This window comes from Camponotus vicinus, unplaced genomic scaffold (genome assembly GCF_025532165.1).
Source record: "Camponotus vicinus isolate PSW18456_S1 unplaced genomic scaffold, iyCamVici1.0 SCAF_5, whole genome shotgun sequence".
Lineage (NCBI taxonomy): Eukaryota > Metazoa > Arthropoda > Insecta > Hymenoptera > Formicidae > Camponotus > Camponotus vicinus.
Genome location: NW_028141977.1, coordinates 16,377,700 through 16,397,438, shown reverse-complemented (window position 1 = coordinate 16,397,438; position 19,739 = coordinate 16,377,700). Strand labels below are relative to the sequence as shown.

General features: G+C 29.8%; 3 protein-coding genes across 6 annotated transcripts; 2 read left to right on the top strand and 1 right to left on the bottom strand.

Annotated features, from left to right (window-relative positions):
• The first annotated feature begins 900 nt into the window (after nt 1–900).
• LOC145971677 (high affinity nerve growth factor receptor) lies at nt 901–10,607 on the top strand. 2 transcript variants are annotated; one of them, XM_083099598.1, is made up of 10 exons: nt 901–1,641; nt 6,252–6,491; nt 6,629–6,841; nt 7,008–7,102; nt 7,199–7,339; nt 7,609–7,771; nt 8,077–8,357; nt 8,641–8,814; nt 9,003–9,161; nt 9,239–10,607. In XM_083099598.1, exons 2-10 carry the CDS (start codon nt 6,473–6,475, stop codon nt 9,539–9,541), a joined length of 1,548 nt encoding a protein of 515 aa, XP_082955724.1. In that variant the 5' UTR covers nt 901–1,641; nt 6,252–6,472; the 3' UTR covers nt 9,542–10,607. The 2 variants fall into 2 exon arrangements, with proteins under 2 accessions (XP_082955724.1, XP_082955722.1); XM_083099596.1 differs by lacking the exon at nt 6,252–6,491 and having other exon boundaries at nt 9,239–10,606.
• Nucleotides 10,608–10,720: 113 nt separating this feature from the next.
• Nucleotides 10,721–12,792, top strand: LOC145971679 (heat shock transcription factor, X-linked). Its single transcript, XM_083099602.1, has 3 exons — nt 10,721–11,525; nt 11,800–11,923; nt 12,472–12,792. The coding sequence occupies exons 1-3, from the start codon at nt 11,079–11,081 to the stop codon at nt 12,660–12,662; spliced, it is 762 nt and encodes a 253-aa protein (XP_082955728.1). The 5' UTR covers nt 10,721–11,078; the 3' UTR covers nt 12,663–12,792.
• A 154-nt stretch (nt 12,793–12,946) lies between these two features.
• LOC145971678 (GPN-loop GTPase 1) lies at nt 12,947–15,356 on the bottom strand. Of its 3 annotated transcripts, none has more exons than XM_083099600.1 (5): nt 15,185–15,356; nt 14,390–14,647; nt 13,859–14,223; nt 13,513–13,742; nt 12,947–13,388 (listed from the first exon to the last, which is right to left on the bottom strand). In XM_083099600.1, the coding sequence occupies exons 2-5, from the start codon at nt 14,637–14,639 to the stop codon at nt 13,031–13,033; spliced, it is 1,203 nt and encodes a 400-aa protein (XP_082955726.1). In that variant the 5' UTR covers nt 14,640–14,647; nt 15,185–15,356; the 3' UTR covers nt 12,947–13,030. The 3 variants fall into 3 exon arrangements, with proteins under 3 accessions (XP_082955726.1, XP_082955727.1, XP_082955725.1); XM_083099601.1 differs by having other exon boundaries at nt 15,202–15,356; XM_083099599.1 differs by having other exon boundaries at nt 15,249–15,356.
• Nucleotides 15,357–19,739: the final 4,383 nt, after the last annotated feature.

The window sequence follows — 19,739 nt, the reverse complement described above, 5'->3', positions numbered from 1 at the left end:
ATGAATTAAATCTTTGAGTCATTACATATTCGTCTATCGATACTGATGATTTAACTTATTAACTTAAGCAGTTGTCATGAAATTCCTAAATTGCAGGATATTGATTATGATAATTATAATCTTATTGATTACGAGACTGATTACAAGACTGATTCGATTTATTTCATTAGTCGCGACGAATATATTACGCTTCAAATCTAGAAAAAAAATTAGCGAAATAAATATCTGCATATTTCCTTGGATTAAGAATAAATAGCGATAAGCAGTCATGATAGCGTCAGAATGCTACAGACAACGCGTACTGATACGTAAGTGCGCAACCGCGTATTCATTCGCGCAGACAATTTAATTATCATCTCTAGATAAAATAATCCAATATTTTTCAGAGAAAGCGAGAATCACTGTCTTATTAGACAGTTAATTTATTTTTAATTGAGTAATTTTAATATTAAATATTAATATTAATAGTTTGGAAATACTATTCGTGTTTAAAAGAAATAGCAATCACCACTTTATCGAAGCCGTAGAATCTGAAAAATTTTCCAATTATCGAAATAGTTTAACTTGGACTTCTAATACGATACTCGTTATGTACTTGATAATTTTCGTGTTAATGCGTAGGTATATGTTTCACGCGGACACGTCAGGTGCGAGCTAAAACGCAATCGAGGTGAAGACGCACCCTCGCTTAAGAAATTCGGAGGCTTACAATGGAGCAACGTGAGACGTTTTTTTAACGATAGCGTAGGTCGAACCGACAAGACGCGATGATGAACCGAGTTAAAATCTCGCGTAAATCCCTACTCGTATGTACCGTACGCACACACACATACATATACACATATATACACTCACATATACATATGTGCTCTACTTGTTTCGTGCGCGTAGCAAAGCGAGGGAGTCTCGAAGAGGCGGTCTTCAGTTTCGGTTAAGCATTCATCGAAGAGAGAATACATCTCATTCCGTCTCTCGTCTCCTCCTACGTCATTCTCCCTATCTTCCAAGTCACCCCGGGTACATACGAAATTTCGGCTTCCGGCTTAAAGTTTTAATATCCACCTACACCGTTATCGTTCGTCAGCAGGGTGCTCAAAGGACTCTTCCGTTCTCCAAACAGTATGACTCGTCATTTCAAGAACGATCTCAGTCAGGATTACTCAGGGAAAGATGGAAATCTGAGAAATCTGAGAATGATGTGCGGATCTAATAAATCGGGATAAAATAAGAGGACAACGAAAATGCGAAGGTCGTTCAGTCCTATTGTGTGTCGCGTGATAGTGCGTATGATGTGAGGTGATACGAGTGATTTATCATGACAGTAATTTATGACAATCTCCCAGATTTTCGATAAAATCATATTGTAAAGATATCAAACATCCAATGGCGTCCATAGGGGAGGTTGTACTAAGGATTTCTCTCGTCGAAGTAATACCGATGCAATTAGCGTGTCGATGATAATTGACACCTCGTAGCAAAGGAGAGACAGCGCAAAGTGCCGCAAAAGAGTGCAGAGAATTATTTTCTCCGACTGGAGAGGGTGATTTTCATTGTTTACCTGCACGTATAGACGCGCGATGTACGCACGAAGAGAGAGAGTACCGAGGAAAAGAGGCCTCTCCTTTCCTGAAACAAGAACAGGTAAGATGTTATTTTATATATAATTTTATATGTATCAATTATTTCCATAATTTTATCAATAAGATATTGATTTTTTTTCAATAAAAATATCAAGTCTGTCAGTAGTGTAGATTATATTTGTTATAATTTTTCTTAAATAAAAAAAAATATATAGATACATACAAATATAAATATATATATTTATGTATTTTATAAATACAGTCCAGTATTATATATTTGATTGCAATTAAATTAATGCTTTTGAAGATTTAAAAGTTTGATTTGATATATGTGTTTACTTGCGCGAGGAATACTGAAAGCTTCTCTTGAGAAATCTGAATACACACGGTAGCTTGTTCTTCGTTTCATTGGGTTAATAAGTTCGTGGAATAAACAGAGTCATCTAATTTGTATCAAATTCAATTAAGTCTATTATATAAATTGCCGAGAATATATTATACTATAAATAACAATAAAATAATATGACCACTTCACAAATTATGTTTGATGTTGTGATTATAAGAAGTCGTTAAATTGATGAAAGTTATATTGAAGCTTCGTGAAATACTTGAAACAAATAATAATTTATTTCATTTAGATATTAGATACATTTTAATCAGACTATTTCCATGTATTGTGGTTTTATTTTAATTTTTAAAGAGTTATCGTTAAACAATATATTTCAGTGTTTATATATATACTATATCATATAACAAACTAACAATTTTTTTTCTTTGAATTTTTTTTTCTCTTTATCTAACGATATCTTACAAATATTCTAGAAATAAATGAATCATAATTTAATGATGAATCGTGATGATTATATTTATAGCGATCTTTGACTTGTCTTTACACTTAAAATCCTAGAATAAATTCTTAGAATTAGTAATCTAAAAAAAGTAATCTGAAAAAAAGTTATCTGAAAAAAGTAATCTGAAAAAAAATTAGTAATCTGAAAGACAAATGTTGTAATAAAATATTTTAATATGTGTGTTATACATCGTAAACAACATGGAAAAGATATAATTGTCAATTAATCATTTGTTTTCACAAATATTAGATACATATTACAAACTTATCAACTTATTAAAATAAGGAGGAAGAAATTTTATCCATAGTACTAATAACTTTTATTTATAAATATTAGTACATTTTTGGCGTTGTATATATTTGGCTGATGCATATGCATCAGTTATGCATGCATATGTATAGTTATACATTTATTATATATGTATGATATATATATATATATATATATATATATATATTTATATATAAATTTATTACATTAGGAATAAAAAATTATATATAAAAAAACTAATTGTGACAAGATTAAAATAGAATTGACTAAACTTATCTATATATTTTATCTAGTAAACAGATGGTTTTCATAAAAGAAATTAGAAACCAATCCTTTTCATGCTATAACTAATCGTTTTTATACCTTCTGTCGCTATCAGTAATATTGGGTACTTTCGACCTTTTGATAAATCCGGTTCAAGATGATAACCGTAGACATTCATAATACTACGTTTACAATACGAAATAGAATGCCTAAGACGCTAATATTGACAATTTTTATATTATTATTTGTGTGTATGAATATTAACTTATTCTATCTATAATAATGTCTTTTAATACATATAATTCGATTAATGTTCTTTTTTATAAAATTTAATTTTTAACACAGTAACGTTTTTTAAAATACGCTTAATTATTAATAAAAATTATTATTAATAATTAAAAATAATACTATATAAAATATTATATATCTTATTATTAATATTAATTTTTCTAAATAATTAAGTACAATTTTAAAAAACAAAGTCGCGTTATTGTTTAAAATAAAAATTTATTATATTATTATTAATAATTATATTATTACTAATAATTAAATTTTATTTTATATATATAAACTTTTAATACTTCGTTAAAATTTACATTACTAAAAATTGTTAAAATTTATGTATATATCATAAAGAATAGATTTTTATATTTGTCACGAGCAAAGTAATAAAAAATACGCTCTATTTTTATAAGCTATATTATAAAATCGATAAAGAGAGAATGTGTAATTAAAAATGAATAGATGGCAAAATTTTATTTTTATTTTATTTCAAACATAACTTTTTTTTAATAAAACTTTAATTTTAGAATCAATTATCAAGATATATTATAATGTAAAAAAGAATAATAATTTTTAGTTTCCCAATATATTATTCCATAAGAAACTTTGTTTCTCTGATTAAAATAAAAAAATCTACGATCTCGTTTTAGACAGTAGTTGCAAATCGTCCTGTATATATTTATTTGTATCTACATATTGTTTTACGATCACCTCGCGATTCATCGTGATTTCTTTCGGCCCCTTCATGAATCGTACATTTAGGTAGGATGAGGCGTTCACGCAAATATAATGCCCCGATTGTAGTCTGTAGGCCTAAAGACTGGATTTGCAAATAAACGCGTCTCGACACACGTGGTTGCATTGAAGTTTCCAAATTTATCATCAACTAATCATAACAATTAAAAGATAATCTATCAGATTCAATTAGAATCCCGAATGTCACTACTGTCCGTTATTTTTTTTTATTAAATCAAAAGCAATCGTAAGTTTGCTAACAAAGTATTTTAGTTAATTAAATAATGTTTTAAAATTTTTATTAATTCGTATTAATCTAATGATAACTTTAATTTCACGAACCGATTACATGTTAAAGAAAATGTCACGTATCGGTAGTTTGATAAATGAGTCATAAAATGAGTTATAGCTTATGAGTTAAAATTTGTCTTATACATTAAATATTGAAATATGATAATAAATAAATAAAATTTATCGTTCTCTAAGTCAATATAGAGAGACACACCTTCAGAAAGAAGGGAGTTGTTGCTACAGTTTTTAGGATTCATTATTAAATTTTTTGATAATAAAGCTTAAATTATGAAAGTTATAAAAAAGAACGAAGGATTTAGGACAATATTTCTAGGAAGGGGTAGATTTTATATTTGCTAAGAAAATATCATTAGAATTAATAACTAAACTGATTAGTCGAGTTCTTACAAATTAGTAAATTATGATGTTGCATTATATCATAATTACTAGAAATGTGTATAAATCCGAGGCATAAACTAAAACAATTCTCTGCTAACTATACGATATTCACGCTATCGAGGGTCAGCCGGGAGAGCCAATAGTGGTTTTCTATGTCGCGCGTTAAACGGCAAAGAGCAGAGGTCAATAATAATGTAATAAACGCGTATAAATGCGAATATCTGGCAGCGGCATAATTGATTGTGGTAGTATCGGAGTTGGAATTAACCCCCGATAAATTGCATATACAATCGCATCGCCGCGAAAGGTAACGATTCCCTTCGAAGGGTAACGATCCTTCTCTCGAAATGATAACGAGGCTGACGCATCACCTTCCCCGATGAGGAAGAGCGACCACCATCAGTTTCATTCGCAAGGTTGCGACGAGTTCGTCAATTCATTATGTTTGAGCATTATTCGTGTACACGTTGCCAATCGAATGCGGCATCGATCACGTTAAGAGAAACGGGTGATCTCATAAATATGGGAAATCTCGTAATGGAGATACTTGCAGGCAGGCAAGGAATATACGGGGCGATAATAGGTACACATAGCGAGACTCGTTGTCGGGGAGCGCTGACCGCAGAGATAACGCTTTGACCCGTTACATGCTCCAAGAGTACCAAATGAATGCCTTCACTGTCTCTATCTTTCTGTGCCCAGTCCAAATACGCAGCCCTTTTTCTTTCCCCGAGTTGCGCCCTTTACAGTCCGTTTGCGATGGTCCTGCGAATCTCACGGAGGCAATCTCTTTGCCTTTCCCGGCATGACCGACGCAATGGCGACGAAACTCCGCCATCAAATTCCAGCATTAAGCGCTGGAGATCCATGCACTATTTTAAATTTTTCACTTTTCAAGTAACATCGTATTTCAACGCGACTTATCTGAAAATGAGAAATATTGCAAATATCTGTAATTTTTATTCAAAAACAGAGAAGACGTATGTTACAATGTTGCACTCGCTTTGTCCTATGAAAAAATTATGTTACATAACAGATTTCATTATAATACATGATTTATTATATTTATTATATAATACATGATTTATTTATATTTATTTGTCGATTAAGGAGGGCACAATGTAATAAAAGATCGAAATGATATTATCTCTTACAGCGATTATGTTTCAATTTTAATATATTTTTCACTGACAAAGAATAAATTATAAATATACTGTTAATTATAAGTACCATTAATTATAAGAATAAATTATAAGTATAAATTATAAGTGTCTAAATTTCGTTAATGATATATAAATAAGATAATAAAAGAGAATATTCATATATAATTACATCCTGTGATGGATCATTGTACATGTTACCTTTCCACATGTGACATTTATTTTATTGATGCACTAAGACATCGATTCCAACAAATTTTAATTTTATTATATTAATAAAAAATATAAAGAAAAATAATGAAAAGAAATCAAATTTTTTTTAATGAAAAAATATGATCTTTTTCAATATTTATTTTTTATTAAAAAAACCGATGAGTTTACTTTTTATTAAAAAAACAATGGTGTTTTTATATCTCTAGTCAAGGTCCTGGAACCAAGACATTACGTGCTGAACGGCGGCAGATATCACTTTCCAGCCTAATGCTTCTTCAGGATTCCAGAGAGATGAAAATCATTTGGTGCAAGGTCTTAGCTGTGAGGCGGGTGGTCTCAACATCTGCCTCCTTGGCTCCAAGACCTTGATACTGATTTCTTCGCTGTTGAAATCGATGCATTTGCGGAACAAATACCTTGGATACATATGGGGAATACGTGGGAAAGTAATACGTGCAATGATATGCTATATATGAATATATATATTCTCATGATAGGTCTTGTTATCTTATTTATTGACATGCCCTCGTAGATTCGCCGCAAGACGTAGAGAATAATGCAAGATAAATAATAATTATTGTAGATTTATCTGTGAACGCATCCAATCAACAACAGTCAGACGTAATAGCGTCGTCGATCTACGAGAGTTTCGAGATCAAGGCGTGCAAGGATCATCCGCATATCTGCGGAAAGGAAGCGGCCTGTCGCAGCTTCGAGGACAATACGTCGAAATGCGTATGTCCTCACGATTTGTCGCCACCCACGGCGGACTTAAGATGTCCAAATCGTGTAATCGGTAAAGCTGCGTGATTATTATACTGTGCCAAAATTGTTTAGAATAATGATCTGTTGATGAAAATCTAAGTAATTGCCGAAATATAATTAATTGTTCATATAATAAAGATAAAACTAACAAAATTAAAATTAATAGAGACGTAACGTAAGTCAATAATTTTGTGCAGTTCCTTTAACGCCTCGTCCGATACACAACATAATTCCACCAAGTAATAATAACAACGATACGAATAGTACGAATGGGCTTCCAGAGGCTGAACAGGTATTTTTATGATTTTTATTTTTATGAATTTTATACGCATATGTTTATGTCTACTTAATCGGTGACAAATGTAAGAGTTATTTATAAATGCGACAGGTGGATGGATTAAGATATAAAGTACCTGAAATAGTAGGAGTAATTATAGCTTTCATCGCTTTAATAATACTTTTACTGAGTATTGTGTATGGTGTTAGAAGACGGAGTTACAGCGTCAAATCTCAAAGAAGTTCTTTAGATGTAAGTCATTTTTTTCAATCTTTTATTAAAATTTATGTTCTTTTCAGATTAAATTTTGTCTTATAGATAATTTTCTGTTTTGAAGTTATATACTTTATTATTTTGAATGAAGATTTCTGAAGTCATTTTTTTATTATTATCTTAGCTTTTGCATTTATTATTAGATCATATATTCAAATTGATAGATTATATCTTAAAATTGATAACGCGCGTTTCATAATCTTTGATAATAATTATAATAATATCTCGCTTTCATTGTACTTTATTAGGCGACTCCAATAAGTCTCAAAAAAGGGTTATTATTAGCGCATAAGTATACACCTAATCCTCAATATTTCACCTGCTCTTCTCCTGGGGTTGCGATCATAGAACGGGAGAGTATCACATTTTTACACGACATCGGCGAAGGATGTTTCGGAAAGGTTTACAAAGGTACAAAATCACTTAAATTAAAATAAATAGAAATAAACAAAATGAAAGAAAAGAATTCAAAAAAATTTATAAAAGTGTTCAATAATCTTTCAGTAATCCTTTTTTTCTTTTTTCAATAATTAAAAATTTGTAGCTTTAAAAAATGGATTATTTCCGAATATTAATAATATTTTTAAACTTATTTATATATATATATATATATATATATATATATATATATATATATATATATATATGATTACATATAGTCTCACTAAGTTAAATAATGCCAGATATTTATATTTTTCGGAATAAAAATTTCACAGGCGAATGGCATAACGGAGACACGAAAGAGATTGTCGCTGTAAAAGTCTTAAAGGATACCGCCACGCCCGAAACTGAACAAGACTTTATGCGAGAAGTAGACATTATGTCCACGTTCAGTCATACGAATATTTTGTCCCTGAAGGGGATGGTGCTTCGAGATGCAACGAATAACCCGTGGATGGTGTTCGAGTACATGCCATACGGTGATCTCGCTGAAGTACTACGGGCAAATTCCCCGCAATTTAGATTGTCGAAACCTGGCATGGAACCATTAACGAAGGTATCAAACAAGTAATCAATCACAAAATTTTCGTAATACGATGACTCTAAAATTCTGCATTTGACACGAAATAATTATACGTGTCTTTACAACAGTTTTATCGTTCATTACGATTCGTTGTTCACATACTTATCGTACTTAATTGCGTTTCTTATTTTTTAACACACCGTCTACACGTGTCCATTATCACACGCGCGATATAAAATTTATATTATAAATGCAGTTAGCGCAATTTTTATTTATCGGCGGAAATAATTCAAAGATAAACTATCATTGCTTGTAGAACTCGCTGCATTGGATCTCGATACAAATAGCAGCTGGTATGTCTTACTTGTCGGCGCAAAGATTCGTGCATCGCGATCTGGCGTGTCGAAACTGTCTGGTGGGTTCAGACTTAGTGGTGAAAATCGCTGATTTCGGCATGTCGCGAGATATCTACACCTGCGACTATTACAAGGTAATAAAATTAAATAAATTCATTCAAGTATTATGTAAAGAATCGTGAAAAAAAATTTCGATGCTCTTCCTTCTTTTACCTTAGAAGAGAGAAGAGCTCTTGACGCATCATTCCTCCATAATCATATCTTTAACGCGAGCGTGGTAGTTGCATTATTTTTAAATCATCGTATCAATTAATATTCTCAGATTGGAGGATCACGTTTGCTACCAGTTCGTTGGATGTCGCCAGAAAGCGTAATGTACGGAAGATTTACCTTGGAGACCGATGTTTGGAGTTTCGGTGTCGTTCTCTGGGAAGTATTCTCATTCGGGAAGCAGCCTTATTACGGTCACACTAACGAAGAGGTCAGGAAAATGCTTCCACAATAGCTCTCTATATTAATTATATTATAAAGACTCAAACGTATTTTTACAACGCACAGGTTGTAAAACTTATATTACAAGGCATCATGCTTCTTCCGCCGGATGAATGTCCGTCTGTCGTTTGCCAAATAATGCGCGACTGTTGGAAGGTGGAACCGCGGGAACGAATCAAGTTTCCCGACATCCTAGATAGGCTGGAAAAGGCGCAGAGCAAATTGATCCAGCAAGGGTCGTTGCCCAGGCCACCGCAAGGTCCTGTGACAGTACGTACCCCGGATGTCTTGGATCCAGATGGATATTTGCTTCCGGCTCCTACGACTACCCGTGAATATCTGCAAGCTCTTCCGGCTCTATCCAACTGATAGCATATTTATAATAGTGGAACAATTTTCTCTGAATTGCAATTTTCCAAATGCGCGCGCGAATCGAAGCAATAAGATGTGGAAAAAATGTGAAATGTAATCCCGAAGTCCTCGAAAGAAGTAAAGATATGTTTAATACTCCGAGATTGTGTGTAAACATATATATTTGTATAAAAAATTTTTATGTGATAAATTTAATTTTTCACAGCTTTTTCACAAATTTCAAACATTGCATATATTTTCTTGCAATTAAATTTGCAATTCATATTTTATTTTAAAGGAAATTCCACTTCAAATGAAATTAAAAAACTGTGAATTTATATTTTAGCATTTCCGTCAAAAATTGTTAATATACTGAACAAATCTTATAAACTATAATGATACAAATAAATAGAATGATTTAGCAAGAATCATTGTAATAATGTAATTGTAATAATGATTGTTGCTAATATCAACAAATGTAAATTATGTCTTTTACATCAAGGGAATGTACGAAAATTTGTGAATATAAAGCTAAACGCGTGTGCACTCACGAGATAGTATTAATGTCTTTTATATATATGTTAGAGCTATTTTATTAATATTTCTGAAGTGTGTAATATTGTAATGCCGATAATTTGATAAGTCTGCAGCGGAAAATGATAAATAAAACGTTAATGTGAGACTTATTTAATCAAGCATTTATCGGAGGCGCCATGAACGAGTGGAATTAAATATGCAAGACATTTGTTGTTCAAGATTTTATGCGTCGATTTATTCTTGCGAAATCTTTTTCTTTATTGTTTTAATTTAGAGATACTATTTTACGAAGTCTGTAAAATAATTATATAAATCAAGCTTTAAAGAAGCATGGATAGAAAGTATTTTTAATAGTTTATACGATCGTTTTCCGATATACGAATTGTAATATATAGTATTATAATTAATTTTAAAAATTTAAGAAGAAAAATTATTGTCATAATTGATATTATTTTCCTTTTTACGACTTAATTTGAAAAAAGAATTTGTAGAATAAGAGTGAAAAAATAAAGATATAAGAGGACACGTTCTCTTTACACAAAATAAATTGATTAAATATTCTAAATAAATATATTCAATCTTGTTTTATTATAAACACAATTAATATTTAATTAGCATAAAAATCATACGATTTAATAGATTCGACTACTGTTTTAATAGATTCAACTTTTTAAGAGGATATAGCATAAATTAATCTCTAAAACATTGAGTCAAAGAGTGTGGATAGAATAAAAAGAGCATGAGGGAATGCGGAAAAGGGGTGCGAAGGTAAAGGGATGCGAGCTCTTTAAAAAAAATAGCAAGACGTGAAATGAATCGAAATGTTCTCAATCAGCGATACTTCGCGGATCGTCTCGATTATTGTTGCCGTGATACGTGACAGTCCTTTGTTTCGAAGGTAGCTTGCTTTCGAGAAGAGCGAGACGAGACGAGACGACACGGACGAAACGCGAAACGTTCGAAACATCTTCGAGTCGATTCCGAGCATTTCCCATCCGGAGAACAACCGCGACAAAGGATGTTCGAGGAACACTGCGTCCTGCAGTCGATGCGATTCCCGCAGAAGCTCTGGCGGATAGTGAACGAGTGCCAGACCGGAGCGATTCGGTGGAGCGCGAATGGCGATACCGTGCTCCTCGATTACAAGAAATTCCAGACCGAGTACTTGGACGCGCGCCGGCCCATCTTCAAGACGAGCAACATCACCAGCTTCATCCGCCAGCTGAATCTTTACGGTTTCCGCAAGGTGACCTCCCACAATCGCGATCCGGTCTGTAATTCCTACAACCCGCACGTGCACGAGTTTCTGCACGAAAATTTTCGCGCCGATCGGACAGACCTGTTGTTCAAGGTGTGTCGGAAGACCGGTGGAAAGAGCAAATGTTTGCAGCAGGAAATTACGAGAAGCGCGGAGGAGGGTCCGCGATTGCAGACGAATTGCGTATCTCGTTTAAAACTGTGCCAGGTATATCTGCCGAATACGAGCTACAACCCGAAAGAATTTTTATTTTAATATATCGTTTGAGAAAAATATTCATATGATTCTTTAAATCAATATAATCGATATATGATAAGGATATGATCAGCACAATTAATATTAATAAATATTAATTATTTAAAATTAATTATTCCAATTTTTTCAATTTTTTAAATACAATCTACTTCTTATTGAAAAAAATTAATAAATATTACAGATATTATATTATATTGATTGTTATAATTTTCTCCCACTCCAACAGTTGGCTTTGACTAAGACTCTAGAACAAATTACTCAAGAATATCGACAAAAACATGAAAAAAAGCCAATTATAGCAAAGAAAGAAGATAATATACTGAAAAGAATCAGAAATTCTAGAGATACAGGTATAAATAGTGGAATTTGGCTTAATATTATTCATGCCATAATGTATCATGTTATTTAAAAAATTCAATTGTTTTTTTATTAAATTTTTTGACAAGGCTACTATCAATATAATTTTAAAAAATTATTGTTAACTGTAATTTTTATGAACAAATTGAGAATAAAGTAGAAATCTTTTTCAATGTATATAGAAATCAAATTAATTAATCTTTTGTGTTGATATACAAGCTTGTGGAAATCTTAGCTGATAAAAAAATTAATTAAAATGACTTCAGTCGACTCCATCTCATCAGACATTATATATAAAAACTTTTAGCATAATTTGAGTTTGATTTCTCTTAATATATATCATTTCATATCTTGAAATTTCAATATATTTAATAGATATTAGTAATTATTAATGCCAGGCTCTCTCTTTTTATTCCTCCTTTCTCTTGAGAATGAATTTACTTTGAAACCATTAATAAATGTGATTATACACACATTAAATATTATATGTTTAAATATCTTTTTATAAATGTTTTAATATTAACAACTATATATTTTTCAGCTTCTCTTTTATACGAAATCGAATTCAATGGTGGTGCAAATCGAAAATCTGTCACAGAACAGAATGCAAAATATTCTACGTGTCTTCCTTCAAAGATTAATTCATCTAAAGACAAAATAATGTCATTACCTTGGCATATTAATTTGACAGATAAATGCAATTTGCATTTTAATGCTCCAAACGTTCATTAAAATCAGCTTGAAACTATTAATTTTAATGTTCTCTCTAAGCAATATTCATATTATACCAATATTTATACTTAATAAGTTTCCTAGTGTGATATGTATTTTCTATATGTTAAATTATGTCAAATTAATTTAATATAATGTGACAATAAAACTAATTATTACATATATACACATTAATAATATATATAAAGTTTATGTTGTAATTTAAAAAGAATTGTAAAATGTTAATCTTAACATGTAAAACAAATAAAAAAATATATAGACAACATTATTAATAAAAATAGAGCTTAAGCAAAAATTGATTTATTTTATGGTAAATAAGCTAAGCATAACTTATTAATCAAAGCATTTTATATAGATTATATATAAAATTAAATGGAATCAACATTATCACTTTTTTTACTTGTACTAGGTTCAGATTCTTGATTCTTTCGCTTAATTTGTTCCATTTTATGTCTTTCCAAAAAACTTTTAAATGACTCTTCTTCTTTTTTTTCTCCATCTTCATTTTCATCTTTATTTTCTGTTCCATCTTCGTCTTCGCTTGATTCATTGCATGCATGTTTTAGATAAATCTCAGAAGTTTCATGACTATTGCTAACTGTTGATATTAAGGGTACATCTTCTCCCATTACTTTTTTACTAATCTTCTCCAATTGCTCCTTCTCTGTCTTTTGTCGTTGAGCTTCCCTCTCCATCTTAAGTCTTTCCCATTTTTCTCTATAATCGCTTCAAAAATACAATAAAATATTATTTATATCATAAGAAATAAAAGTTACACAATATTATTCAACATAGTATTAAATTGTAATAATTTATATATACTGAAAGTAAACATTATAACATTTCTTACGTTTCATACTCCTTCACAGCAGCTTCGACTAACTTTAGAAATTCGTCAATTCCAGCACCTGTTACTGCAGAAACACCACAACATTGCAGGTGACCATAAAATTCATCTAATGCAAGTGCCATACTACGTGTTAAATTGCTGATATAACCACTTTCCATATCAAGTGCTTCTTGAAAAGCTTCAAAATCATGCATCCAATCAATTGCATAACTATGCTCAACAATATCAATCTGAAATAAAGTAATTGTGTATCAACATTAATTTAATTGATTATATCCAAATTGTGCAAAAATTAATATATGATAAAAAAAAATATATATATCTTAAGTATTATAATTTTACAAACCTTATTCATGACTACAATAAAGGGCAATTTAGTTTTATAAAGTATAGAACAAGCATATAACATATTGGACATGAATGTGACAGGATTAACGCTTCTCACAGTATCTACTACATATATTACAATAGTTGGAAATTGAGATGCTAATGCTTCTGTTATGATTGAACCACTGGCTGACCATGTAAAGACCTCAATCTGTCCTGGTGTGTCAAAAACAACATAATTGTGCTCTTCACTAGCTTTGTTAATAAGTTCGATAACTTGATGGAATTTTGTCGTAAAGAGATTTAAACTTGTAACTATGCCACCATTTGGGCCCAATTTATACTGTTTCATTACTTCTTTATAATTTACGGTGTCTCTTATATCTGAAAAGAAAATATAGTTGTCTTTAAATCAAATATTAAATAGCAAAAGTAATTCTCGCTAAATCAAAAGCATAATGATAAAAACAATTTTGAATATTGTTAAATTATTAATTTGCATTGTCAAATGTATAAATATAACATTATGTTAAATAATGATTTTTTTTACCTATATTAGCAGAATATGGGACTTCTATACAAGCAGGATCTAAATTAACAACATATGGTTTTCCTACATCATACAATCTAGAAACAAGTCTGGAAACAAATGATGTTTTTCCAGCACCAGCCATTCCAAGTACAATAATACATGGTATCTTTTTGTATGTATTTTGATTATCTGTTGTAGGTGCAGTATGCATCTGATCTGAAGTAATATTTGTTGCTCCAATATCCAATTCATCTTTTTCTTCAGACATTTTAAAATCTGCAAATTTTTTATTTTTTATTATTTACTATAAATTAAATATTTATTACAGATTAAACCTTATTTCACTCAAACTCCAATAACTTGATTATTGATTAACCTAAAGAATAATATTTATTATTTTGTTAATATGGGTAAATTATTAATTTTCTGTTGCTTGACACAAAAATTATTTATCTATATTAAATTAAATTAGAAATGAATTATATAGTTAGAAATCTTATAAGCAATTTTGTCTACTAACTGAATTAATCATTGGAGTAATCATTGATGAAAGAGAATGGTTTTTTTCTATTTATTAGACTTAACACTTAACACTTTCTACTTATTAGACTTAATTATATCAGTTAATATAGTGTTATTATATACATGGTTACAGTTCTCACAATTAAATATACATATAAAACTTGTAAAAGTTATCTATAAAAGTATAATTTATCACAGGCTGGATATATTTTTCTTTATACATAACTTTACAAAGTTAACCACGTATATCAATATCTATCAATTTTCTTATCAAATCTTTAAAAAACTTACCTACTTATTTACAATACCTATTTAAAAAAATTTATCGAAGATGGTAATTATTTTATGTGCGTACAGTTATTTTTCATGTGATAGACAATCGAAGATCCTGGATTGGAAACTCTAGATCCATGTGTTGATCACTCTGCGTTAGGCCCAGTTCGACAGTGGCCAGTTAGCTTAACTAGTAGCAGAGAGAAGACTGAGAGATGTCATGGCCTGTTTTTAGGTCCCTGAAAGCGATACTCCCTCTATGGACATTGAAAACGTGGACATGAACTACAAAGTCAATGTCTATGAATGTTCTCAGAGGGTAATATATAATGTGCACAATTCCTGGTTTTGTTCCGTGCTATGTGCACGAAATGCCGGTAGCACCAGAGTATAACAATCATTATTTTGAAAATAATATATAAATATGATAAATAATAATTTTTATAAAAATAATTGTTATAAATTACTTACCTATATGTGTGTGTGTATGTGTGCCCATACGTTGTCCAAATGATTTTAAATATAAGAGTAGACTATATGAATATCGGCGTATGTTACCGCCGGCATAGCTCTCAGGTTCATGAGAGTACTGAAACCTCCTCACCTGGCAAATGCCTTCGTTAAGGCGGAGATACAGGGGAGGAAAAATTGAGAAGGAACAATTTTTTTATTTATTTTTATTTTTTTTAATAGAGTTTTTAAACACAGAATATATATATATATATAATACATATAAAAAATATATATTACATAATTATAATATATACAACGTAAATTATAATTAATTTGCAATTACATAAAAAACACATTACAAAATATTAAATTATGTAATATAAAAATAATTACGTTACAAATATATATATTACAAAATTTAATGTAGAATATATAAAATACAATGCATTAGAAATATGTATTACAAAATATAATACAAATTTAATATAAACTATAATTTTAAACTTAATACAAAATAAAATTTATTACACGAAAGTGTCCAAAGTATACGTATAATATAAAATTTACTAAAAATTTTTACATAGACCAGACAAGACTGATTAGTGATGATTAATTACGCGATATTTATTATTAATAAACGACATAGAATAATAGAATTTAATTAGTTTTATATAAATAATGTATAAACGTAAATAATCATGATTAAAAGAGTCATTAATCAAATTATTGATCATTTCTTCGATTGTAAAACAAAGTATTTGCATTATTGACGCATTTCGTGCAGACCATGAAAAGAAATATTTAAAACGTGTAAAGATAGAACAAGCTTTGATGTAAATCAAAGATTAAATTACAAAATAAATTGCGATTTAAAATTCACGAGAAAACGCGACGAATAAATAAATCGACAATAATCGAATATTCACACACACAATTGTGAGATACGCATAATTTTTATAATATAATAATCGAATCAATAGACACGCATGCGATATAATTATTACACAAATGTTGACAGACGAAGATATTTTAGCAAACATTTGTGATCCGTATTGTTTATAAACATAAAATTCACTGTCCGATTTATTTGCGATTAATATATATAATATAATACGCGACTTTATACGAATTTCACGATTGAGAATAAAATACATATCCTATTTCTCGCATGATTAGCTGAATAAGAAGAAATGAGCTCTATAAGTTTTAAAATATAATTAAAAATCGCGTTGTGGCCACGTTTAATAGAAAATAACGAAACGAATGATTTTCATTAATATAGTTAACGATCGTCTTTTATAGAAGAAAAAAAATATAGAAGAAAAAAATTATAGAAGAAAATATTTACACTACCAGCATTTTGCACGAACTATTAAAAACAATATTCAAAGACGTGGAAAGATAAACAAAGCTTCAATATATAAATCAACGATTAAATTATAAGATAAATCGCGATTTAAAATTCACGAGAAAACGCGACGAATAAATAAGTCGATAATATGCGGAATATTTGATCGCGATACGTATAATTTTTATAATATAATATTCGAAGCTCTCAATAGACACGTGCGCGATGTAATTACCACGTAAATATAGAAAATCGAAAATATTTCAACAATCATTTGAGGTCTGTAATGTTTGTGAATATGCAATTCAGCGACCGAATTACTGTGAATTTTTAAAAGATATATCGCGATTTAAAATTCGCGATAAAACGCGACGATAAATAAATCGATAATATTCAAAATATTCAATTGCAGATACGCGAGTAACATACCGATAAAAAGTAATCCGATAAAAAGAGGAGCGACCTTAAAAATGGAGAACGATTAACATCTTGTTTCTACATCAGATTTCGCAAGAACAATCTGCGAAGAAAAGTTAAGTGATCCATTGAACGTCGGGAATTCCACTGTAGGAGGGAATGAATCCTGGATCTTCCAGACTATTCCCGATAGCAATGATTTCAGTATTAAATCAAAGACAATTATCCCTCGTCATTATTTTCAATTCAAATTGATATTCACGTCAGAAAACATGTTCTTCCATTACTAAGAAATGTAATTCTTTATTGAAAATTAAATGGATATAACCTTTGTTATTGATATGTGATTACGAACGATTATATTTATAAATAATAAAATACATGCATCATTGGAGTTTGTGTTAAATGTGCGAACACATAATTTGGGGTACCGTCTGCGCGCGCGAGACGAATCGAACCCGATAACAGCAAGATTTAAAAAATTTCAATTCGAATAGTGTTCAAAATAAAATAAATGAAATAATTTTAAATATATAATTAATTCCAGATTAATTATCTAGATTCTTATTCTTGTAACGTTTAAATTAATAATTTTTTTTTTAATCAATATCTTACTGATATAAGGGTACCCATTCGATTCGTCTCTAAATTTTTAAGTATTCGCACATTTTATGTAACATTCATGTATAATTTCGCGTATATATAATATATCATATTAACAAAAATTATAAAATATTTTGTATACGTTAATTTGTTCATGTATTTTATTATACACATATATAAGATGATATATATATCTAAAAACTAATATTCTAAAATGGCGATGGATGTCCAATACCTGCAAATAGTTTCTTAAAAAAAACTAAAAACTACTATTAATATCCCCAGTACCTAGAAATAATTTTTCAAATGAGATAATTAATTAATAATTAATAAAATAAAATCGTTCGTAAGCATTTTTATCAAAAAATTAATAAAAATTAATTATAATATGAAATTTCTTGAAAAATTAAAGTTTATACACAACGCTATATCCATATTTAATCTACTATTAAATTTTTCTGGCATTATATATATAGACAATAATAATACCAATCCTAATAATGATAGAACATTTTTAATGAAGAAAAAAAAAGGATACATTTCTCTCATCTAAATATATATTATTTAAATTAATTCGATGATTAATTAAAGAAGCGTATCGTCCTCGAATTACCGAAATCATTGCTTTCGGAAATTGCCAGGAAAACCTGGGATTAGTTCCAATCCTACAATAAAAATCCTCAATTTTTAACAGGGCACCGAACTAGACGTCGCGAATGGATCTTACAAGAACCGATGAGAAATAATTCTCCATAATGAAAATCGTTTCGACTCTTCGGTGGTACGAGTCACGCAACTTTTATTAACGTTTATCTAACGAAAGGAACAACGATAACTCTTTCATTAATCTCGTATAAGAACACGAAAAGAACGCGGGAAAAACACGGTGATTTCGCAACCGTCATTTATTAATTTATTTATGAATATTTTCCGATATGAAATTCGTAAATACACAAATATAACCGAAGAAACAAATTATTAAATTCATAATAATTAACTCGCGATTCTATAATATCGAAGGTGATCATTAAATTTTGTGAAGCTAATATTTCGTAATAATCGTTGACTTATCACATCGAATCTTCACATTCTTATTCCATATTTCTTTATATTTAATTAACAATATTTAGCAATATTATTTGACGAGAGAGACAGCGATAAGATTCTTTATTAATTCAATCTCGTTTAAAAACGCAAAAAGAACGCGGAAAGAGCACGGTATTTTCATAATCATAATTTATTAATTTATTTTACGATTATTTAGTTACGCGCGATATGGAATTCATAAATAGATAAATCTAACGGAAAGCATATCATTCATTTTGTACACTTTCTTCGTTGTCAAATGCTGTTTTAATGATATTAACAATTGTGAAATCAACTTTTGTTCACGTCTCAATTTCATACTGGAGTGCAAAATAGCAATTAATAAGTAATTGTATAATCAATAGTTTGTTCTTTCATCAGTATTTTATTTAAAATATCTGGAATATTTTTCTCTATCAAGAGTGGATTGAGATATGATAGTTGTGTAAGTATGCCATAATGTATGCATGTAATATTATCATATGTTAAGATATTAGTTATAATTTTTTGAAAATATTCAAATAGTGTGACATTTTTTATAGTATTATCAAAGTCGAGTGTTACATCATTTAGTAGTTTGAGGAAAACACTCAAGATTTCCCATTTGTATTTCCCAGAGGAGTTAATCAGATTTCTGAAAAATGCATCCACTAAAGTAGCATCTGA